We start from the raw sequence: 26858 nt of genomic DNA, 5'->3' as shown, positions 1-26858 counted from the left end.
TTTGTTGTTTTTGTTTTTGTTTTTTTGGAGATTATTAATCAACAAAGTTGAGCCAAAATTTCTCCCGGTCGGTCGACGGGAAATTTTCTAATTGGGATTTTAACGTTCGTTAGCGATGTCTTTCAAATTAAAAGTTTGTTACTAGAAAAACATTAACGATACCTGATTATGACAACGGATGGCAGATTTATTGAAAATTCAGTCAAATATCTTGTTGGTAAATGCATGGCATGCACTTTAAAGGATAAACAACGTGAGCTACAAAAGTTATATATCCAGAGATCACATATTCAACGTTGCCAAACCTTATAAGTAATCCGGGGATTGAGGTAAAGTGAAATTGATTTGAATTGATCTTTTAATTTTGATATGTTTACAAATTTATATATAAATTCCCATCTATAAATAACTGTAAAAAAGGTAATTGTATATTATTGCAATAAAAGAGTGTATCAACATTGCATAGCGCGATACTTATGAAAATGTCATAAAAGTTTTTTAAAAAAAAAGATTATTTGATAACATTGGTTATAAATGTAAGTATGGTTGCTAGCATGATGAGAAGAAATGAATTGATGACTAGCTACCTAGTAGGTTTGATTAACAATTCATTGTTTATAAAATTTTATTAATAGTCATTGTTTGCTAAAATGTTGATATGAATGTTATTGAACATTTTTCATTCATAATTTACCTCTATTTCTGCCGTTAAATCTACTTTATACGACAAGGTCCTTTATGTGGAACTTATCTGCTTTCTAGAGCTTTACGAAGACCTAATCAAGAGAGCTTCAGTGCTCGTCTTTATACACATTCGGCTTGTTCATTACCAGTCTCTATTTCTACCTAACCATAATTATTTATTACCATCCTATTCTTCTTAAATCCAATTATCTCAACCTCTGTCTTCCTCTCCCACTTTGCGTCCACTTATCATTCTTATCCCAGCTGCAGCTTCAACTGTCCATCTATATCCTTTCCATCTTACTTTTGCTTTTTTTACACGCTTTTTATTAGGTTATGATTGACTTGTAAAAATAGAAAGTAATTCTATTAGATTACGGAGTAGAGGTTGACCACAAAAGAGGTAGAGTGACAACCTAGAACCAGAATGAGGAAAGATATCGAGGAAGGAACAGGCTGTATTATGGATGAAAGAAGAAAAAATCACGTAATAGTCCACGAACAGGAAATCAGACTCAGATTTATTAGTTACAAAACGTAAATTGCATTCATCGCTTTTATTATAAAGATATTAATTTTCTCATCAGTAATTTTACTATCATGCCGAGAAATCCTTTATTGCGATTAATTTTTATCATTTTCGCACATTAATTATAAGAATTCATAAGCAAGGGTTTCCTTAAAAAAAGAGTAGAATATCTGGAAAATAGAACAGTTAGAAATTTCAAAAATTAACGCAAGCTACAAGTCTTTTTAAGAAATTTATTTTTTTTATTACTGTGCGTTAAATACGTACTATAGACACACTTTCTAGTGCGTAAAACTTTACTTTACGCACTAGTGCGTATTGTAACATACTTTAAGCAGTAGTGCGTGAAAAACATGTATTTTCAAGGTCTCTGTAGTGTAGTGGGTAGAGTACGTTATCAACATGCGGGAGGTCCCAGGTTCAAGTCGCAGTGATACAATTTTTTATTTTTATTTTTATGTCTGACAAATTCGTCTGTTGTTTTGTTAATCTGCTCTAATCTTGATTGAAATGTTCGAAATATTGATAAATGTATAATATATTTTATAAGTAAAATTACCATTTTGATAAAATTTTCGTTAGTAGAAAAAATATTGTATGTAATTCGTGTCTAAAGCCCTTTTTCGATTCATGTATTCACTGTTACATAAATAACTATTATTTCTGTTCATAGTTAACATAGTTAAAAACTTGGTGTTGCCAGCTCTACAGCTAGTATAAAACGAGACATTTTTGGTATTAAGTTTTAAGACAAATACGTGTATCAATTTTCATTATAACAGTCTGAATTTACATAACAGAATTTAATATTGTATACTTTGTAGTTATCCAAATATTGTATCTATATTTCCTTTACCACAATATCAAATATTTGCTCTGAAATTCAAGAAATACCGAATTTCAAATAATCAATTTATAAAAAAATCCATTTTATCGGCGTTTCAAATGCAACCGAGCACAAGAATCGCCAGCGAATTCACACTAACAGAAAACGACACGTACAAGATGGGGAAATTCACTGCATTTTCTGATTCTATCATTTTATAGAATAGCTGGCCATACACGTGAATTACAGCAATGTCTATATTGACTTATACATATACTTGATTTTCATTTTCAATTATTTTATTCGCACTTCACAGAAACAAAATCTGATTATTAACTTTTGAAATATATAATAACTACACATTAATTCAATTTGGAAGTGTTATAAAGAAAAGACACATTATCATTTAAAAATTGCACACATTTATTATTTATACGATAAATAATATAACAAATACATACATACATTTCATTAACATAAAGATATTAAATAGATGATTTATTATTAAAGTAACTATGATTACAAAAACGCAAAACAAAATTGTTTATGTCAATACTTCTCTGTAAACCACATTAATTGTTTTGCCATATTTTGCTAAAATAACTAAACTAAAAATTGACCATGGGAGAAACAGTTCTCTCCCAAATCGAATCCTGCCACTTTCAAAGATTGATCTTGTGATTGATTTATTGTCATAGCAAAACAGACTTTAATAGGGAATTGCATTCTTTCAAATTGAAAAGGGGCAAAACATTGAAAATTGAAAAATTGAAAAGGGTAGTCTGAAGGTATAAGGGGTTTGCTTGGTATAAATACTGATTCCCCTCTAGCACATCCGGTTATAACTGTAGCCTCGATTACGTTTTTCTGAAGACCGTTCACACGTAGCAATTCGTAACAACATTATCGGTGTTCCAACCCTCAGAATAAGTCTATGTGCCGGGAAACCTGGAGGATTAAGCGTGTTTAGGAACTCTGATGGGTATTGCACAGCATTATCAACTTGTAACACAGAATCTATAAATCGAAACTTCTCCATCAAATTAATTTAACCCTTTTAAAAGAAATCAAAAAGAAATTTCCAAAAACGGAGAAATTACTTTTTAGATATTCACATTCCATTTATAAAAAATAATCGCTTTGATATCTCATTTCGTCATGAAGAATTGCTAAATATATGGTTCTGTAATAAAAATTTTTGGTCAACTCTTTGAACCCTTTCCAAGTTGAATTTTGAAAATCGCAGAAATTGGTTTTTAGGTATTTGTACGGAGAATTTTTTAGTGCAAAAACGAAGTCGATATCTCAATTAGCGGCCGAGAAAAACGAAAAAATCGAATTTGCAAACATACCCCGTTTTACCCCCTTTAAAATCGAAATTTCGCAAAATCCTTTCTTAGCGCACCTCTACACACCGATACAAACATACCCTCAAAATTTCATGTCTCTATCTTTAATAGCCTTGGCTGGGCGTTGATGAGTGAATAAATCAGTCAGTCAGTCAGGACATCCTTCTCTCCCCTGTGACTCTCGTTACATCTTCAAATAGATTTTTCATGGTTCGATTTCGTGACTGATGCAGGTTTTCTATCCCGAACTTTTCTCTTAAGTTCATCCCATGAATGCTCGATAGGATGTAAGTCCGGGCTACCTGCTCGCCCATCCATAGCGGCAATGCTGATATCCTGTGAATACTGCCGTACGGAACCTGCAGTATGTGGACGGGCATTGCCCTGCATACGCAGAGAAGGACGCGATCTCTTATAATTTCTTCTATGTATCGGTTCGCCATTAGTCCTCCTGCTCCGTCGCCAATTTCAATAAAAACCAACTTTGTTTTTGCTCTCCAATCGCTTTCATTGAAATTCCCTACCAAACCAACCAAGAACCTCCTCCAAAAGCCTCCTTTTATGCAACACGACGCAAATCTTTTTCCAGGTCTTCTGTAGACTCGTCCTCTTCTATCTTTACCATGAAGGCACACTCTGCTTTCGTCTAAGAAGAGAACAGAGCCCCATTGCTCTTCAGTCCAATTAATGTATTCTCAGGCAAATCGTAGATGGGTTGGACTTAGTTTGGAACCAATAGCTGGCCTTTTTGGATCAAGGTTAGCTGCTTTAAGTATTCGTCTGACTGCCAATTACTCACAGTTATTCGTCGCGTTTCTTTGAGCTCTTGTTAGACTTGGAACACCAGTGAAGCGATGTGCTGACAATGAATGGGTCATTTAAATCGTAGGTGTATTTTTTTTCCGAAACCAGTTACCAGTTTCCGAGTAACTGACTCATGCTCAGCTCACTGGCCACTTCTCGCTGACTCTGCCTTTGTCGCATTAGAATGGCTAACTGATAACAGTGGGTGAGATAGATAACCTTTTATAAGAGTCATTTACCCTTAATTAGCACTATTATAAACAAGCATAAAAAGGGTAGTTAGGGTAGGTGATTATAACATATTGTTGGACTGTGAGTGCAAGAAACATTGCAATATTGTATATCTGTAGCTAATGCCGTTAGCTCTAAGATTTTTCTGCTTATTTTTGTGCTCTAATCTGTAAATTTGATTATCAACTCAATTATTATCACTTCCATTTCTGTTACATGTTTGAATCTCAAACGTTTCTAAAAACTCAAACTATAAAAAAACGCATCAAGTGAATTTAGATTCTGTTATATATGTGTGTGTGTGTGGTTGTCTTTTATCCTGATTTCTGCTTTCCATCGTATTCTTTTTTGGTAGATACGAACCACCCGTCGAAAAAGGTAATCCATCTCTATTGACACCTTCGAGAGAGCGTAAATAACGGGGTTGGCCGTGGTCGAAAGAGTTTTCAACATATGTAACGGAATTCCGACACCATTATTCACCGAATATGATGGTTCGCGAATGGAAATGACACCGACGATCATTGAATGAAAATGTAGCTTTAAATAGAGATCTAAAAACGGTTTGAAAAAAAGTGAGTTTTATTCATCGGTTAGATTTCCTTCCGGACAGCCCTCATTTTATATAGTATCTATATATTGCGGGGTAAATCACTTTGAAGTCAATATACAAGGGTTTCAAACGACTCACCTACTTCTTCAATACATGTGAAAATATCGAATTATTGCGAAAGATATTCTAGTCTTTCAATGTCACCAGGTACTGCTTCTTGAGTCACATATCAAAATATGGATCATCCTCGTCACAACGAAACTAAAAACGTCGTTAAGCGCTTCAAATGAAGATTCTTAAACAACAGAATCTTGTAATTTAAATTCTTGAACTGCAACTGATTTGTATAGATCAAAGAGCAGTAACATATTTTAGAGCTGAGCATCCAGAAAATCTGGAAACTACCAAATCGATGTTTCCGTTCTTCTGAATCCAGGTTTCTTCTACGACACATCTCCAGCTTCCCCGAAATTGCTTCAATGCAGTAATCGTTGGCATGGAGATGATAACAAACTTTGTAACTACGTAGACTACTTTGTAGTAACCAAAACAAGCGGTATAAAATTTTGTGAAGCGCTCTTTCGGTTGAGAGTACCAACACTACTCTGTTCCAGTCTATAGCAAAATTACTTTTGATTTGGTTGCACTAAATCTAGAGTTTTTAGATTATCTAAGGTATTCTATTCAAAGGTTTTTATTTCGATTCTCTTGTTTATCAAAGATTAGAATTATTTTCAGGCACAGGCGAAATTCACAACGACGGAAATTGATTATGGAAAAAGATAAAACAAGTGATTTTTCTCAATAGTGGCATGCTGATTACTGCTTTTCTCATTTCTTAATAATATTTGGCAACTGAATCCAAGCCGATTAGGATTTGTTTGCACCTAGGGGTCCAGTGGACTGAAATCGTAACTTTCCACAGTTTTCCGTTTTCAAATTTCTGTAAATTTACAAAAATAGCATGGACAATACCTTCGGACTTGTATGCTCGACTCCATTATGTTGTCAATGCTTATTACCTTGAAGAATTTCTCATCTTGCACGAACTTGTTTATAAGACCTGTAGAATATATATCAATTGTATCAACGCTTTTCATAAGAAGTTGACTGGAATGATGATTAGTGGGAGGTCAATTTTTGGACCTCGTTGAGCTCCAGAATCTATGATGAAATTTTTTTTCTTCATTATTGCTGTGAAAGTTCGATTTTCGACGTTTAGTTGTCGCCGACGTGAGCGCAACATGTCGCAACCGGGCCCAGAATTCGCGTCGCTACGTCAAAATTCACCGTCGGAGGCATTGTTGAACGCCTTTTCTCATTCATATTCATTCCGGACATGAATTAAACATAAATATCATCGTCTCTATCAGTCAATCAACCGTAAGAGTGGAAAGAGAAATTTCGGTACGATACCGCGTGGTCTGTACGATATGCTTTCTGCGTTCTCTGTATGCAAATCACCAACGAAATTGTTGGGGATAGGGTTGTGGGTTATTAGCTGTCGTATAGATTTAATATGGTTCAAATATTAAAAGAAACAGATGGTGGATGATTGTGGTGCTAGGGTGGATGGAATTTTCATATCAAGCTGATACCGAATGTGGTCGGGTTATTATATTTTGATGAAACAATGAGAATCCAAGGATTTATCAGTGGAATATTAATAAAAGGCAATTTAATAGATGTTTATTAAGGTACAATAGATTTTGTAAAAGGATAAGATGCACATTTTCTTTCTGAAAATGATGATTAATGTACATTTTTTTGAGGTTCTCAGATACTTCAACACATTATACATCGTGTTTCGATTTATAGGCTTCCTTAAAATCTATAAACATGATGTGCAGTCCTAGAACATATGCCTGATTGTTCCTCTGTTTTTGTTTAATATTATAGCGACTACGCCCATATACAGGGTGTCCCATGATGAGTTAAAACTATCTGTATATGGCAAAATACTAAAATTATAACTAAAATATTTTCAAATATGGCCGACTTCCGGTAGAACACCCTGTATATTAATACATTTTTGAAGTCTACGTGAAATTTTAATATACTTTTGTCTGAAAACCTTTTTCAAGAAATGCATACTTTTTGAGTTATTAATTTTTTTGTAAATAATTTGACCCTTGCAGACCCTTATAAATTATTTTTTTACGCTTGAAGATATGAAAATGGTTTTCATTCGGTTGCTTTTAGCAAAGTCAGACGTATTTGAATATATATTGCAAAATTTTTTATTTTATACAGGGTGTGTACAAAAAGTGTTCAAAGTTCAACTTCATAAATATCAAATTTATGACTTTCAAATTGTCTCTTCTTGAGGATTCCAAGTTATCTTTCTTTTGTATAAATAATAAGTTCGAGTAATCCAATTTCTGATTAATATGTTAACTCTTTACTAAGTTGAGTTGTAAGAATTTCTGGAACCGTTGGTGATATTCATACTGAACACACTGTTTACACTACACCAATACTCACAATTACACTGTCCGACGCGCGTTTCGACAACCACATTATCTACTTCAGAGACAGAACAGACAGTCAGTTTACCTTCAATCTCTGAAGACGATAACTTGGTTATCGAAACGCGCGAAAGATAGTGTAATTGTGAGTGTTGGTGTAGTGGTTATGTAAACAGTGTATTCAATCTGCTACCTCTTAATTATCCTCGAACCTAATACTACCGCCCTTAACTCCACAACAAAAACATCCACTAACAATTGTTTATAGCGTAAACTACAGTGAATTAGAAAACAAAGTAACAAGAGATTATTACGAATAAACGGTTCTGATCTGCTCGAGATTATACAAAAAGAAAGGACGCTTATAAGATTGGAGCAGTGCTGTGGTTATAATTTCAAAATCGACTCATAATAATAAGCATCAATTTCGATGATCTATACTTTCTAACTAACCAGTCTAGAACATTTTTATACAAAAAACTCCTACCAAGGCATATAATAATAGTCATTTTCTAATTGAAAAACATTAACATCAACATGTTTCTTCTTTAAAGTAAAAAATTGTTGAACTAATGTATTATTACACACATAATTCGATTCGATGCCGCAGTCGATACAACATTTAAGTCGATTAACATTCGAAATCCGTCTAGAATAACTGTAGATTGTGCAATGAATGCAGGAGTGAGAGAAAAGGGAGACGCGAAAGGGAGTTGCCTCGATTGAATTATAACCCCCAATCAAATCCATTTTGATGGTGATTTATGAAATTGCTTGTGTATTGTCTGACTGCAAAGTCCGTGAAACGAAACAATAAAATTCGTAGGGCGTCTCATGATTACTCGATGTTGAGAAATTGGTTGATATGTAGATATTATTTATATTTAAATATCAATTATATCAAGGTTTGTCGATTGTGGTGTATTCTATCTTAATTCAGATACATATCATTATTGTTATAACTCGGAAGGTTCTAATTTAGCTTATTTTTGAGAATTTTCAAGAGATTTCCTATAGTTGTCGCCGTTTGCATCAATGCTAAGTACTCAAGAATCCAACACGTTGTTATTATATGTTCATAGAAACTTTCTTGTCTTTAAAAGCTATTTTTAGAAACTGTCTTTTTAAAAAACAAGCCATCATTTGTCTTGAAACGAAAATAAACAGTCTTTTTTCTGCAAAAACTGTCTTCCCCAAAAACCACAGTTAATTATCGCACAAGATCTTTATAAAACAAATGTCTTCAGAAACTGTATTTTCCAAAAACAATCTAAGATTTGTTATCAAAAACTGTCATCTTCGAAAACAAAGTGCATTCAGATTTTTACACGAAAATATTATCATTTGTTTCCATAAACTATCTTTCCAAAAAAATCGTTATTTGTCTTTAGAAACTTTTATTTTTTCAAAATTAGAGCGTCATCAATTTTCATTAGAAACTGTGATTTTTAAAAATAAATCATGTTTTATAGGATTTGTATTTAGGAACTGTCTTTTATAAAAAACAAAAGTCATTAGTCTTCAGAAATTGTTTCTTTTTTTCAAAATCTTTAGCAATTATCTTCAGAAACTTCTTTTTTAGAAATCAATCATTTGTCTTCGGAAGCTATTTTTTTAAAAAAACATCTTTTCTTCAGTAACTAACTTTGTCAAGAATTAAGGCATCATTTTCTTTAGAAACTGTATTTAGAAATTTTCTTTTTCAAAAAAAAAACCATCAATAGTCTTCAGAAACTGTTTTTTTTAAACAAAGCGAAAAGTGTCTTCGGAAGTTGCCTTTCTTAAAAAAAAGATATTTAGAAACTTTCCATAGGAACTATATTTTTTAAAACAGTCATTTACCTTTAGAAACTGGCTTTTCAGAAATAAAACATGATGTCTTCTAGGATCTGTATTTAAAAACTGTCTTTTTCAAAAAACAAAAGTCGTTAGTCTTCAGAAATTCTTTCTTTTTTTCAAAATCAAACAGTAATTTGTCTTCGATATCTTGAGCAATTATCTTCAGAAACTTCTTTTTTAGAAATCAATCATTTGTCTTCGGAAGCTTTTTTTTTAAATAACACGTCATTTTCTTCAGTAACTAACTTTGTCAAGAATTCACTATCATTTGCCTTAGAAACTGTCATTTTCTTTAGAAACTGTATTTAGAAATCTTATTTTTCAAAAAAAAACCAATCAATAGTCTTCAGAAACTGTTTTTTTTAAACAAAGCGAAAAGTGTCTTTGGAAGTTACCTTTCTTAAAAAAAAAGATCTTTAGAAACTTTCCATAGGAACTATCTTTTTTTAAAAGAATTATTTGCTTTCAGAACCTGGCTTTGTCAAAAATAAACCTGTATTTGCATTAAATGACTTTTTAAAAACAAAGCGTCATTTTATTTTCCAAAAAAAACAGATAATTGTGTTTAAAGTATATCTTTTTAAAAATCAAACTGTCATTTGTATTTAGATAATGTCTTTATCAAAAACAATCATCATCTGTCTTTGGAGATTGTCTTTTTTAAAAACGAACGACATTTGCCTCACTTAAAAGCCTAAAAAAGTTTTTATTGAGAAAGTTTTTCACTTAAAACTATCCAAATGTAATGAACAACATGATTTTTTTCCTAGTTTTATTAATAACCTCAAATTAAATGTACATATGTCAAAAACAGACAATAGAAACATCCATATTATCACTTTTACCGTATGTATTTTTATTTTAATGTGATTTTGCATTTTTTTTATCAATCTCGCCTGCATCAACAAACCCCCATCGTCACGTCGAAGCGGTTTTGGGTCCAGCAGTATTTGCATCCGACAACTAAAAATTAAAACTCACAAAGCAGAGATAGACAATGTTTGCATAAAAATGAGAATTCCCATTGCGTTTAACGCCGGATGGTCAGTTAGTCCTTTGAAGTTTTTGCAAACAATTCGTCTGCTAGCCCTTCGCGCAAATCAGGGGCGCACATCATCAGCCCAGATGCTTCGACAGAAAAAATATATATAAATACGTACAAATAAAAACATACAACTAAAATAACATAAATACATAGTGGTATAGAAAACCAACTTGGTTCTCAAGATATTTAAATTTCAACTCATGTCATCCTATGTCACATACTATAATATCAAATACATTGAAATAATCATGACGTTGTTTACATAAGACAGACATCACAGCTTTTGGAGAATAGATTGAAAGATCATAATGTCTAAAAATACAAAAATTCTTGACGAAAATCAAATACAAAACTGAGAATTTCTAGAAATGGTTCACATACATAAAAACGAAATATAAGTCATTGATAAACAATTTGAATAAAATTTTTAATTCCATTCAATACATTTTGAGGCAGATATGAATAATTTGATAGATGGCTGTTACTTATCTTTTAATGTATGACAACAAAACAAAAAAACAATTATTTATTTTGGTTAAAACAAATGTTTGTTCTGATATTCACGCCTTAGACGATGTATTGGTTAATATAATTATCCAAAATGTCAATGTCAAATCATATTTTGATCATTTTAACTATTTCAAAAACCAATTTCTATTCAAAAAAGACCTAAAACCAAGACAGTTTATCAATGGAAACATATCAAAAATCTGAGAAGAAAAAAGTTGAAAAAACAAATATGAATATACAGTTTATTTTTATGCATCAATGATTTAAAAACCATTTCAAACCATTTCTTAGCGTCATATTTTGATCAGAATCATGATGATAAGCCTCATCTTATCTACAGCTGTACGGAATATTGATAAGCACTTGTTTTTGGGCCAGTATTAGCAAAACAAACTCCCCATTTCCTACAGATCTTTCTGTAGTCTGAAACTTCAACCAAAATATTTCTGATACAGTCTAATAAGATAGCTAGATCCCTCTCTGTTAATAGATAATATCTGTGAAACCACTGGACAAATCTACAGAGGTTGAAACTCCTCGCTCTGTTTAAGGTATCAACTCAAATACGAATATTGAAAGTCTTGTCGAGGCATTCCTGAGGACGTTTGTTGTAGCAGAATATGCAACATTCAGATTCTGCTACATGAGGAATGAAATCTCTATCCGCATTCTTGGTTGTTGTTGGAATTAAAGGTAAAGACTTATTATAGTAGATCCACATTAGGAAAATTAGAACTATGAATCCCACAATGTGATTAACAAAAATTATTTATTTATATAAATACTAAAATTAGCAGCAATTTGAAACATAGTTTATTCATGTTTATTCTATCTTTGATATTTTCTCTTCTGGCGGAGAAAACTTTTAGATATGCTACTGACCAAACATCGGTTGCCGTTTTGTTAAGCCAATTATTCTCTTTTATAATTTCATCGGACATGAATGGTCAGTGATTAATCTACAGCTCTGGAGCAAACCGGACTAAAGGGTCACAATCGAAAGGGTAGTGAATTTTTTAAATCCTTTCCCTTTCATGTCGTATCTCGTAAGATTTTTCATTTGTTGAATTAGGGGTGTGTCAAATTAGGAGCTTTTAAGCTAATAGTGACTGAAGAGCGTAAATATTGTAAATACTAGGCTGTCAATCACGAAGAAATTGTTAAAGATATTATCAATAGGGATGCAGCAATATTTTTATAAAGAATTTAAAACTCATTTCTTATTGATTAAATTGTGTGTATGTGTGTGACCTCGCCAAAGAGTTTGGCCTCAGCTAGACCACCATTTTCACCATTTTGACAAATAAGGTTGCAAACTATTTCATGAAAAACTAGGTCTTCAATCCACGAGGAAATGAAGAGGCTATTAGCGATTCGGATTAAGGACAGGCAGGTGACGTAACAGCCAAGATAATTTATGACGATCTAAAGAAAAACGTCCTTGGAAGTAGCAGCAATCAAGATAATGAAGAAGAATTCAAAGCCAGCAGGGGGTGCTTTTTTAGATTTAAGAAAAGGTGTGGAATCCATAGCGTTACTATGCATGGTGACGATGGCAGTGCTGACAAAAAAGAAGCAGAAAAGTTCTCTATTAATTTTCAAAAATGTATTAAGGATAAAGGATACTGACCACAACAAGTGTTCAATGCCGATGAAACGGATCTTTTTTGGAAAAGAATGCCGAGCAGAACCTTCATTACAAAAGAGGAGAAGAAATTGTCAGGACAGAAAGACATGAAGGACAGACTTACCCTTATATTTTCGTTTAATGCCAGCGGAGACCTCAAGATCAAACCTCTATTGGTTCATCACTCTGAAAATACAATAATTTTTCAAGAGAAATAACGTTATTTAGTTCAAACTGCCCGACCATTGAAAGTCCAATCAAAAAGCCTGGGTGAGCCAAGTTATCTTCATCGAATGGATTCTGGAAACCTTTGCTCCTACTATGAAAAAAGTCTTACTAGAAAAAGAGCTGCCACTCAAAGCTCTTCTGATACTTAACAATGCCCCTTCTCATCCAAAAGACCTAGAGGAAATATTGCACGAAAATTATCATTTTATCAAGGTGCAGTATTTGTCACCAAACACCACATCCATTCTTCAGCTAATGGATTAGCAAGTTATTGCAAACTTTAAAAAACTCTACACTAGAGCCCTCTTTAATAAGGTGTTTGGTGGAGATAATTTGGTGGAGATAATATGACTGTCCGAAAGTTTTAGAAGGAGAAATTTGATGTCCTTATGGCAATACGACTTATACAGAAGACCTGGGAAAAAGTGTCACAAAGGACCCTGATTTCTGCTTGGAAGCTGCTTGTGCCTTCGTGGACCCAGAAAAAAGCAGTAGTTGATAACACAGAAGTGATGAAGGACATCATCACAGTGGCTCAAAGGTTGGAATTAGAGGTAGAGGAAGAGGATGTGGAGGAGCTTATTGAGGAACACGAAGAAGAGCTGACAACTGAAGAGCCCAAACACTTCTGGTCCAGCAACAGGACAATGCTCAAAGGGAAGCGTCATCTGATATCGAGGAGCAGCAATCAAACAATCAACCAATCCCAACTGCTGACATCAAGAACATCCTGGTCAAATGGAAAGCAGTTCAGGAGTTTACCAATGCCCGATACTCCGATACTCTTGTCCGTTATTTCCGGCAGATGTTGGAGAAAAGAGAAAAACAAACAACTTTGGACAGGTTTTTCATGAAACCATCGGCCAAAAAGCATAAAATGGATGAAGATTTGCAAGAGGCACCGCTGTATTAGGTAGTAGTAGCTAACCACTCTATTATCCATTGGAAATTTACTGAAAACTTTGTCAACTGTTTGATTTTGTTATTATTAGTAATAATCGGCTATTTGTTCATATAAGGTTCCTATAAAACATTTTTTTTGTGTGTATTAATTGAATTCTCCTCAAAATCCTGGTTTTAAAGATTTTGTAGCGAAATGCGGATTATTAGAGATAAATTACTTCCCGTGCCATTATCATGTCCAACCATTCAAAAAAAACTGAAACGAATTATTCACGCTCCAAATGTAAAAATACGTTTTTTACAGGTCGATAGGCGACAAATACAACCAGCTCTCGAAAATCGCTGTTGTTTTATTTTTGCAGGATTTCACTTTAACGAAATATGATTTTTTTGCCTGATGCTGGCAGGAACAATAAAAATAATACCAAACCGATCGTATCGTGACAGTTGCTGTATTTTGTGTATTTCGTGAGCTTATTGCATAACTTTTAGATACAACATCGATTAGTTAGCTAGACAAAATAATGGTTATTAATTAAACTGACATTTTGATTTGTTCCACTCCAACATAAATTTCATAGAGAAACTACAAAAGTATGAAGTTAGTCAAATATTCAACGTCCTCCGTAGTTGTCTATAAAACCATCATTTTTGTCACTAAATCGTCTTTAGAAATTTAGAAATATTGATGTTTCGAACTACTTCAGTCTTTTTCAAAAAATGACTTGACTTTAATAATATGTGCGATTATATTAATTAATAGATCGACATGATTATCAAAATAAAAATCTGTTTCAAATATATAGTAGCCTTTAAATAAATAAGGTCTTTCTCTTGTACCTGATTCCATTTCAAGAATTTTTATAATTGATTGTGTTTCATTTTTTTAATCGCATTGATGACTTTTTAATCTAATTTCTAAATACTGAGATGTCTGTACTATGTAAACAAAGTCAAAAATTACAAAGTACTTGATATATAATGGTATTACTTTTCCAGTTCCTGGGTATTTTAGTATAGACGTATTTAATGACTTTGATATTCGTTTTCTTTTTTAAGACGGTCTGATATAAGTGATTTGTGTAACTAAAATAGTCGTATAGACCTATCAAACAGTAACAAGTTTCAGGTTTCACGTTTTGTAAACCATTACTGTCGAGAGATCCATGGTTCAAGTTTCCTCCGTTTTCACACTGAGCTATAAAAAGTTACTCCAACTCCTAGTGTCTTTGAACCATCTGTATACAAAACTGGCCCTTCTGTAATTATGAAGGTCAACCCACCTCAAAACAAATCTTCATAACTCCTTGAGATTGTAGCCTAATTACACTAGATTATCAACATATGAATTCAGGCGCCTAATCTTGAGGATGGCACCCGTCCATCATACGAATAGATCTATGTAATCACAACTATTCATTACCAAATAAGTGGTGGTTGCTTTTTCCAACTGCTTATAAACGTGGTTTCTCCAATTGAGCTTCTTTTTTATCATAACATCGACATAGCGCACTTCACTAGAGAAAATTAATTTTGTTATAAAGATCGAGAAAGCTCTAATAAAAATTTAGAGCTTTTGTGTCTTATTTTTCATTGTTTTAAGGCTGAGGTTTTGGAACAGAATTGCAGCATCATCGTCGTAGGGCGTACACCCAAACCAGCAAAATGTCAATAACGATCGACTACATGATGGGAGTTGCTGCAAAATTCAATGGTCTGAAATCTGAATGAAATTTCTCTGTTTCGCATCACATCCCTATTTCCCGTATAGAGTCAAATGGAACATTATAAAATACTCCCTCTGTATCGATAAAAATACTCAATGCTGCACCTTTGTGGTGACTTGTAATCTCGATAAATTAATTTAATTGTAGATTGATGAGTGACAAACAATTCGTAGATGATTTGATGTTATTGGTATGGTGTATTTCCATATTCACGTTTGCTCTTGCTAAAAACTAGTTCATACCCAATAATTATTTCCAGAAATAAATGTTCTATTAAAAAAAATATTGAATTGTAGTCTTAGTAACATATATAACGTAATCTATTGCTCCTGTTTTGGTTTAACTAATTTTCAAGGTCGCTAAAACAAATTTCTTCTCACTTATTTACATATTAACATACAGTGAAAAATAATTTTATACTTCTTTAACGTAAACCATCAATTATCGGTCAGAAACCTCCAAAAAATAAGTAATCAACGATTTTACGTGTCGCGTGTGGTAAAGAACTTTTGACTCGGATTTACATCAACATTAAAAGTAACACAAATGATTATTTCGCACGAAAGTAAACGCAGAAGAACGACAACTTAATTTTTACAAAGGATTAGTTCCCTAAAAGGATTTTTATCGTGTACGAAATCGAGAGCGGTCTGGTCGGGCCGATTTTTTTTTTAAAAGTATTTTCGTATTCAAGAGCACTTCCACAATTTACATTTTTCTCAAGAGATTGAATAAGTGCGGGAAAAGTTACAGCTGGATATATTGGATGGATGAGTGGTTTCACCCAGAAATGGATTGTTTTCATATTTCCGGATTATTAGAATATCTAAACGGGGTAAAACAGTTTCATAAATAAAAATACTTATTAAAGTACTTTTTAGAACTTAAACTAATGTATCCGTTTCATCTAGAAACTGAGATCTCTTGTTGGAGACGATATCTCAACAGTGAAATGTTTGTACATCTGTAGATCTTTTTGAGTTCATTTTTCTAACGTTAATTGTTTTTGTGTCTTCTTTTCATTCAATCGCTTGATTTTGATTTCATTAACGTCCTCCATTAATTCTTTTAACCACTTTCATTTGAGCCTCAACTTCTTCTACTCCTTGGATCACAATGTGTTATTTGTTTCATTATTCATACGTTGGCTGTATTCATTTTCATCAATCTAATATACTTATAATTATCTTTCCTTCTGTGCTATTATTTTCATATCAACTTCTTCTATTTTTGTCATTGTTTCTGCCGCCATACATTAAAATCGTTGTTTTGTAAATTATCATTTTGGTATTTTCATTTAAAATTTCACTTTGCAACATCTTCTTATTTGAACGATATTATCTATTAATTACTAACATATTTTCGTCTATACAGGGTGACCCACGACGAGTTAAAACTTTCTGTATATAGCAAAATATTTATAGTAAAATCATGAAAAATTCTACGTTTGGGTTTTCGGATACGATCTTTTCAACTAATATATTTTCAAAGATAGCTATGACTTTGTTATTATAAATAGAACACCCTATATATTAATACATTTTTAAAATTTACGTGAAATTTTAGTATACTTTTGTCTAAAAACTTCTCGAAAAATGTGTACTTTTTGAGTTATTAATATTTTTGTATAATATAATTTTGTAATTTGACCTTTGCAGACCCTTATAAATTATTTTTTTACGAGGATACCCTTAAAGATATGAAAATGGTTTCTGTTCGGTTGCTTTGAACAAAGTCAGACATGTTTGAATCTATGTTGAAAAATTTTTTATTTCATACAGGGTGTGTATAAAAAGTGTTCAAATTTCAACTTCATAAATATCAAATTTTTTAAATAGAACCACCCAGTTTTTTCTATTCTTATACATCCAGAGGTAAAACATAAGGCAAATTTAAGTATACTTTTCTATAGTTAAACCCTACCGTTATCCATATATTAAATTTTCTCTATTAATTTTTATAGAAATGCAGGTGTGGTCTAAATTTTATTTATTCGTTATTAAATTGAGAACGAGCCGTTTTTAACGATTTTCAAAAGTATCGACAATTGACAAGTGACAGTTAAATAAGTGTCAATATATTACAAAGCCTTCTAAAAATATACATAAAAAATTAAAAAAATTAAAATACAAAAATAATTTAAAACCTCAAATACCTCGGAAACGACTAAAATTAGGAATAGGATTAGTAAATACAATTTGATTTGATTTTTTTTACAGATCTTGACAAGATAAAAAAACATAGTTTTTTTTCTTAGTGCTTGTGTTAGCGAGTCAAAATAAAATTTAGACCACACCAGCATCTCTAAAAATTTACATAAAACATTTAATACCTGGATAACGGTTAGGCTTAGGTATAGGAAAGTATACATGAATTTGCCTTAGTTTTCACCCCTGAATGCATTAAAATAGAAAAAACCGGGTGGTTCTATTTAAAAAATGAAGAAATTTGATATTTATGAAGTTAAACTTTGAACACTTTTTATACGAACCCTGTATAAAAAGAAAAAAAATTTCAACATACATTCAAATATGTCTGACCATGCTATAAGCAACCGAACAGAAACCATTTTAATATCTTTAAGGGTATCCTCGTAAAAAAATAATTTATAAGGGTCAATTTTTTTACAAAAAAATTAATAACTCAAAAAGTATACATTTTTCTAAAAAAGTTTTTAAACAAAAGTATACTAAAATCTTACGTAGTGTTTAAAAATGTATTAATATATAGGGTGTTCTATCTAAAATAACAAAGTTACAGTCGACTTCCGATAAAACCGGAAGTCGGCCATCTTTGAAAATAATTTAGTTAAAAAGATCGTATCCGAAAACTTGAACGTAGAAATTTTCATGATTTTACTACAAGTATTTTCCCATATACAGATAGTTTTAACACCCTGTATATATGACCTATCCCTTTTTGACTGCTTATAATACCTTATGATTCAATTTTATTTTTAACCCCATTTCTTCTTTTACTGTTTTCAATATCTTCAACGTATCCCTTATGTGTCGGCCTCAGCCTCGGACGTTTTCCACGCGAAGCGACCTCGTGTTAAAGGAAAAGCCAAGCAAGATGTAATCAAGATCTTCATGAGGCCGCACGTTCCGAAAGCTATTGCCACTACCACCACCTTTCTCTTTCTTGTATTATTTTGAGATACTGTCCTTTATCCATTACGCTAACACGCCATGAACAAGTGAGACGAAGTACAACCGTCTTGAGTGTGCGAGGCAAACGTACTGAGCAAAATCCCCCATACTGACTGGCCGAGGATTTACCTCCGAGACTACTCGGCTAATAGTGCTGCAGATAGTGAGTCACATTGTCTCACTCTTTTATTAATTAGAAATATTTCCGTTTCGCTAGTCAGTATTATCAATTTTATTCCTATCCCTTGGTTTTTATTAATGCCCTTATCATCTTGAGTCAAACGCTTGTTGGAAATCTATAAACATCATTGCAATATATCGATCTAATCATGTGTTTTTTGCACAATCTATCTAATTGTGCGTATTTAATCTATTATCGATTTACCAAGATTTACCAAATTGAACGAAGATCTATTAAAACATTTTTCTGACTCAAAATATAATGAGCTCTTACAGTATAGAAAATGCGAAATGTACGCTTTCGACCATAAACGAATCTAGTCTAATAGAAAAGCAAACGAAGGGAAAGCGATATTGTGAAAGTAAAAGCGTAAATGGGAAGCAGAAAATTTGTTATTCCATCCACGATGGTTATTACCACAAAGCTAACCAACAATTAAAAAACCCAATTGAAAACGTATTTAAAAGCCATTTCGTTCAATTAAACAAATTTGATGAAATTAAATTGAATTAAACGCTACTGCTGCTACAACCGTAGACCCTTTTTGCTTCCTTTCGACTTTTATATTAATGTTGACTTTACTGCCTATGTTTTTTTGCTCGAGTTTAGTTTAGTAATTAGAAAAGGGAGATTGGAATCTTTATTAGACTTTTACTTTCGATTTTCAATTGTTTGATATTCAATTTTAGTTACTTATTTGGTATTACTAAACTGAACCAATAAGTTTTTCAAGAAATAAAATTATCAATAATGTATCCACCTCACTACCTTCATAACTCTTTTCTCTCTTAAGAAATACAAGCCTTAAAATCAGGCGTTCAACTGTCTCGGTGACTCTTCCTCAGATAATAATTCACGAGTACACATTTCAAAAGTATACCTTTCATTTTTCCTCCGTTTATTTACTCAATCTATTCATCTGACTATAATTGTGTACATCCCCAGCAGGATCTTTAGGCTACAACCCCATTTCTTCTCTGTGGAGCTTCTGCACACCATCAGGACTTTCGCGGTTATTCCAGAGGAGTTTACTGTATAGAGTGAATCCCCCTGTTTTCAGTCAATGGCACACCCGTATAACTTGATAAGCTTGAGATTGATTCATATCTATTTTTTCCCTGCTGCAAACGTTCTTAAACATTGCTGTAGTTTGTCTCGTAGCTTTTATCTCTTCATCTTGTTTTTTGAAGCCGTAATACCGCTCCCAGGGAAGTTATTTTTTGATACTCTGTCCTAATTACCCTCCGTGAAGCTGTTGTCTGCCTTTCCAAGTGCCATTGTTGTATTGATTTTACCATTCGCCAAGACCTTACATTGTCTTGCAGCTGCAGGTACAGAGTCCTATTCAATTGCCTATAGTTTGTCTGAAATCTTAACTTGGACTGATGGTCATTCAACCAAGAAACATCGCTTCATGTTTAACTTTTTCGTCGATTCATATCCATCGAGAAATCTTTATTATCTTGTTCCAGATTCGGTTTTTGCGTAGCCGTTCTGGTCTAAATGTACTTCAACTTATAATTTAAATTAGTATTATGCAATCTCCAACCGGTTTTTCTTACGAGGATGTATTGATACCTAGTTAGCCTAGACCAGTTCCATAAATAAAATATTACTATGGATGAGACTTGGGTACATTTCTACGATCCAGAAACAAAGGCACAATCGATAGAATGTCGATACTCTGGTTCTCCAAGACCTAAGAAGTTTCGTGTCCAAAAATCTACTGGAAAAGCTATCCAAAGGTGTTTTGTTTTTGCAGGACAACGCCCCTGCCCACAAATCTCATGTAGCAGTGCAAAAAATTCGTGATTCAGGGTTTGAATTACTAGAACACCCCCCTTGTTCACCAGATTTGGCTCCGTCCGACTATCATCTCTTTCCTCAACTGAAAAAAAGTTTGAAAGGTCGTAAATTGTCTTCCAACGAGGAGGTAATGAAAGCTGTGGAGATCTGGTTTACAGATCAAGAAGAAACAATTTTTTTGTAAGGTCTAGAGACGTCGCAGGCTCGAGAATATGTTGAGTAATAAAATATTTTGACATCTGACTTCTTCTCTTACGGATGTTGGTATAAATAGAATACAAATAGATTGTTTTTTTTTCAGGGATCTGCAAGGAAATAACATCACGATTTTGTACGAGTCTGACTTTCAAGATTTAGGAAAACTGAAGATTTTGTAAGTACCTAGAATTTCATAGAAAAAAAAATAATTATTTAAAATAAAAATGAGATATTTAGAATAAGAAAGAATATATAACTATTGGAGAAACTTTCTGGGATAAATAAAATCGAGTAGATGTTTCTAAGACTTTTATTTTCTATCTTGTTAAAGTAAAACATTCTTTCACAGGCAGTTATCCGATAACTTAATAGGAACAATACAGAAAGACGCATTTCAAGATCTAGTAAATTTAGAGAGACTGTAAGTAAAAGAGTTGAAGAGACGATTTCGCAACCATTATTTTCCCCACTGTTTTTTTTTTCTTTTCTAGACGACTAAATGGCAACAGTATACGACACATTCCAGAAAATTTATTTTCTAACGTGCCTAATTTATTTCGTTTGTAAGTAATGTCTCTGTTGATGTCACAATGCATAGTACAACACTTGATATACACTATCTCCTCCAAGTATTGAATCCGAATTGTTTACGTGATAATTCACAACAAAATTTGTTGTTTTAAAATTTTGGTGGATGTAATATAGCGTCCACCCAATTTTAAAACATAAATTTCGTATCTAATTATTTCATTCTTTCGAATCATTACCCAAGTAAGAGTTTTGTACTATTCTGTGTCACTGTATGGTGTAAAGGTTCTTTTCTATCATTAATCATGCTCCAAGCTTCAATTTTATACGTAGTGAATACTAGGGCTGTTTAGAAAGTTTTGGAACTAAAAGAAAAAAATTATGACGTACATCATCTGGGAAAACGACAAAAATTTACTTTTCTATACAGTTACCAAACAAATTGATATCCGATATTGTGAATCGGCGATTATTATCAATTATAGCGACCAATTCATCAGTTATAATACTAAGGCGTACGTTTTGATCATTTTTGAACTGAATGCATCATTTTCAAGCGGAATTTTTATTTATACGTTCTTGTCTGCTACTCTACACAATCGTTTGGTAAATTTTTATATATTTCACATAAAAAAATCGGTACAAACGGACCAGTAGGATGGAAATGTTTCCTGTTGTGATACCTAGAAGCCGACTGAGGTGATCAACTAACTACGACTTACATAAACGTCCCTTACTTTCCAAATAGCTCTCGTATTTAAAAAAAAACAGAAAAATATCAATTTAGTAGAAAATATTATTTAATAAAAAAAGTTTTCGCTAATATATGAATGTACATCATTTCTAAATCAACAATCACTCAATAAGTCGTGTGAATAACGAAGAAAAACAAATTTTCTTTGCCAAAAATCGATTTTATCCATGAATGTAATCTTCATGAGCAATACTACCATTCCAACGCTTCCTTAACTTATAGGTGCCGCGCTTGTAGAGTGATTTGTCCTTTGCCTGAAAATAGGCTTCAGTTACAGCAATTGCTTCTTTATTTGAGCTGAACTTCTAACCGACGAGCATTTTTTGAGATCAGCGAATAGCTAGTAGTCACTGGGGACCAGATCTGGACTATACGATAGATGAGAAAGCAATTCGCAGTGTAATTCCTTCAATTTAACCATCGTAGCCATAGGATGGACATAGGAAGCCGGTTTTCCTTGTTTTTTGTAATCAAATAATCCAAGAACGTAATGTTCGCTATTGATTATCTCTTCCTTTTAGAGATAGTCGATGAACAATATTCCATGCGCTTTCCAAAATACTGTCAGAACCTTCCCAGCTGACTGGTGTGCCTTTGGATACTTCGGACGTGATTCACAGGCTGCAGTTTACTCAGATGATAATCGTCTTGATTCCGTGATTGAGTGAAGTGATGGATCCATGTTTCATCCATTATCACAAATCGACGCAAAAAATCTGATTTATTATGTGTAAAAACAACCAAACATTGCTATGAATCATCAACACGTTGTTTTTGATCGACTCTGTGTAAACGTTGCACCCATTTTGAATAAAGATTCTTCAGGTCGAATGTTCATGTCTGCCTATTGATATCTTTATCTTTACGGCTTCGGCTATCTCACCAATAGCAAATGGTTCTTTTCGATGGAACAGAGTCGGGATAATACTTTTAAAGCAATTGCTGAGCAAGAAGCAATGATAAAGTAACACACGAAATTGTTTTCAATAAATTGTTTATGAAAATGACAAAAGTAGCTGTCACTTTTTACCGACTGATCGAAATATCATGAAATTTTTCACAAGTTGGTACTTGATAAACGTCATATGGAATTGTCAATGGCAGCGCCATCTCCGTGTCAGTCACACGATTTATTGAGTGATGTAATCATATATGTAATACATATGGACAGTTTCTATAAGTGGAAGCTGTTCTGACTAAGAAAGACAAAATGGCGACGATTTCTCTATCCTCCAAGGTTCCAGCTCGGTTCTGCGTATTCTCAAGCATGCGCAATATAGATAAAATGTCTCGAACGAGAGAGAAAATGAATATTGTCGGCACCATAACATAGGGACGTTTTTTCCCATACCAACTGTCCATATAGGAGTATTACATAAATGTATAACTGCAGTATACTGATAATTTTATTTTTTACTAAAGACTACTGCTCTGTCTACTCTTCTTTTTTAACAGTAAGCACTGTTTCTTATGCAGGTTGCGGTATTAGTGCGAAGAAGCCGAATTACTGTGTTCTTCTGTTTATTACCTTGTATAACTTTCCGTAATCCTATATTATAGGAAAATGGAAAAAAATTACGGAGTATTACATTTGTATATTTCAAAATATGTTTTTCTCATTGGATTTTTGCGTACTAATGCCGTGTCCTTTATAAAACTCTGTCTCATAAACTTACATCTCTAAATTAACATCATCGCTCACATTTCTGTCATGTAGTGTCCATTTTGCACACAATTTCTTTCATCATTTGTAAAATTTCTAACGGAAAAATAAATGAAAGCTTTCATATAATTTTTTGCAAGACAACAGTTTTTCTGTAATAGAGTGTTTCCAATTGCCAAAACAATGAGGTTTTCAATGTTATACAATAAATTGAGACTTTTTGTAACGTTAAGAACAAAATTTTAGAGCCTCAACAATACTTAGAAATCTCTCTTTTACATCAAATAGACAATTAGTTCATTTAAATTTGGGAAATATGACAGTTAAAAAAGTAATTCGAAGAAAAGTCACTGTAAATATTATAAATGTCATTTATAAAAATTGACTCGCATTAACTGTTGAAACATCTTGGGCTATTGGATCGACTAAATATGTACCAAAGCGTCATTGCAAGGATGCTTAGTCAATTCCAGGAAACTGGAATCTAAAGACGTAAAATTGGGAGACCCTTGCCCTTGCATCAACGAACCATCCTCTTTCGAAAACCTACAAGTACGGTGTAGATCACTGATCGGCTAACGTATTAGCCAAAGAGTCAAAATATGAATATTACAACAATTTAAAAAAAAACGAAGCCAAATCAGCTGGTTTAGTTAACTTTTTTACACCAAATAAAACTAAATTCTATACTTAATAAATGTATAGATATTGATGAGAACAATGTGCTTGTATATCCTTGGAAAATTTTATTGGGATGATTCCAAGTTCTCATCATTAAGAAGACTTACTCTTGATCATTTTCATGCTTGAAGAAAATTGTTTGCATATATATGTAGACTGTAGAACCAAAAAGGGAAAGAACGGCAATAACGAGCTTTTTCAGCTAATCGTAAGAGTCAGGAATACTATTCCAAGCGTTGAAAATGAGTCATGCAAAGCAAACTACTGGTGTATTCTCAATTCCACAACAGAGACCGTGCCGGATTCCTTGTTTCAAAATCCACCGATTATATATCAAAGCTACCAATGTCGATTCCAAAAGTAGAACATTTCAACTCGGTTATTGTAGCATTTACAGAATTTTTGACAAATACTAAAGTGTTTGAAGCCGCACTTTGTCGACCACTTCCAAAACCTACAAATATGGTCTAGATAGACATTTGATTTAATAACCGTACTAGGTTGATGTTTTGGACGGAAAAATGATAGAGTAGGTATAAAGATGTTAAGTGTTGGACAATATACTGCCACTATTTTATACCGTTATAGATTTGATATGATCACATCGAGCTAAAGTGTTTCAGAAGAAATAGAAAATCTTCATCTATCACTTCCAGCCAGATCTCCTTATCTGAATCCTATAGATCTTAAAATCAGTTACAAAATCCAATGATGACTACAATCTGCGGCCAGAAATCACATGGGAGCTTAAAAATGACCATCCTTCATTGTCAAGGGAACTAAATACCATACTAATTCAAGATACGAACTTAAAGACCTTAATTGCACTCTTTTCATAATCCTGAGAGGATAATGATGACTTTTCATTATTAATATTTCTTATAGGACCTTCTGATATTATTAACTAACATCATTTGTTTGTTGAGAATAGTTTTGATCCAAGATAAAATTTTATCACAATATTTTGAGGCTAACAAAAATATTTGTAGCATAACTTTTGGACCAAACATTTGGTGTAGGTCAAACCGTAGATGTGATACAACTCGATATAATTGGAAATAAATCCTTATAGGTTCATTATTAGGGCAAGACATGCTCCAAATTTTGTAGATGCTTCATGAAAATCATGTTCATGTACCCACTAATAATCCAGTGACGCTACTGTTCAATGGGGGTGCACAGAAAGATTTGAAAATACGACATAAAATATTTGCCCACAATTTATAAATTTTACACCTTCAATAGCTAAATTTAATGCAATGTGAAACACCCTATTACGGTATATTTTCATTATTTTATCACAATCCTTTTTTCTTTATAGGGATTTAAGCCACAACCAGATATCTGTCCTCGGGAAAAAAACCTTTCGTGGAATACAATCGTTACGAAATTTGTAAGTTATCATGTTATGCTAATTGTAAAACTAATATCAGTAATAATTTTTCAGGCAAATTGATAACAATAAATTAACTTGTATAGATGATAACGCGCTGAGAGCAATGAAGGACTTGGAAATATTGTAAGTGTTTACTTTGGGCTTAAATGTTCAATATTGAACAATAAAAATGTGAATTTTCACACGCAACTTTATCATAATTCTTAAAAATTATATTAACAATTATGATACCAAATCTTTCAATTATTGATTTCTAATAACGGGATTTGAATTACTAAATTTAAACGGTTTCATATTCTCTCACTAAAACGATAATCCGTCCACACCTGACTGACCGATATCTGACCCAGCAAATTCCAAGTAACGTTCTTAATGTCCAAATAAAATACTAAATATCTTCTACCTGCTCTTTATTCCATACCTACACGAACCCAGACGAGGCGAGAAATTTATTGTGTCTCGAGACAACGAAGCGATCGGATCCCGAACGCCGAGATCTCAACGATGCTGCACCGTTTCCAAAGATTTAGCTCGCGCGGCGCAGTTTAATAATCAATGTAGTTTTCGCCTTTGTTCTGGTTTTCGATGGTGATTATGTCGCCTCACTATGCGACTGATGATGGAATGATGTCTTCCTAACCAACCAACAACATATCACATTGAACATCCTTCAATAAGAAGAATCGATGCTCGCACTGCCTCCTCCATTGACAAATTTCCACGCCGGTTCATTTTTTTACTTGATATAGTCCCAAATGAAGTTCCAAACATGTGATAAAAACTATTACAATTAACAGCTTGCTTATAAATATCAAGAAAAGTATGAGTGGTGCGTTAATTTTGTCCAGGAGTTTATTTTACCACTAGGAATGTACCCGAAACGCTGTGTATTGAAAATTTAATGAAACTCCACTAGAATAGAACGAACGTTGAAGAAATATGAAGAAATATAAACACTAAAACCACTATACAACGTATACTAGGATATATTCATATAAGATGTCATTGGTTCATTTAGACCTTAATTGAATAATGTAATTAATTTCGCTTTGTGAACAATTAAACTTAACGATACTTTATTAATATTGAATCAATCAGTTTGAAATTAAACTACAATATAGTATAAAAATAAGAAGATATAACATATAACATAACCTGTAGATGTTAATCGATAGA

At 32.8% G+C, this 26858-nt stretch overlaps 1 protein-coding gene across 1 annotated transcript in view; it reads left to right on the top strand.

The window, feature by feature from the left end:
* LOC130442824 (protein slit) overlaps positions 1 to 26858 on the top strand; it is a 601470-nt gene that overhangs the window by 549847 nt on the left and 24765 nt on the right. The window contains exons 3-7 of the mRNA XM_056777183.1: positions 20764 to 20835; positions 21010 to 21081; positions 21152 to 21223; positions 25608 to 25679; positions 25734 to 25805. Coding sequence (XP_056633161.1) covers positions 20764 to 20835; positions 21010 to 21081; positions 21152 to 21223; positions 25608 to 25679; positions 25734 to 25805 — 360 coding nt within the window. The remainder of the gene's footprint in view (positions 1 to 20763; positions 20836 to 21009; positions 21082 to 21151; positions 21224 to 25607; positions 25680 to 25733; positions 25806 to 26858) is intronic.

The sequence above is a fragment of the Diorhabda sublineata genome, chromosome 4 (assembly GCF_026230105.1).
Source record: "Diorhabda sublineata isolate icDioSubl1.1 chromosome 4, icDioSubl1.1, whole genome shotgun sequence".
NCBI lineage: Eukaryota > Metazoa > Arthropoda > Insecta > Coleoptera > Chrysomelidae > Diorhabda > Diorhabda sublineata.
This window is presented reverse-complemented; position numbering and strand designations above follow the sequence as displayed.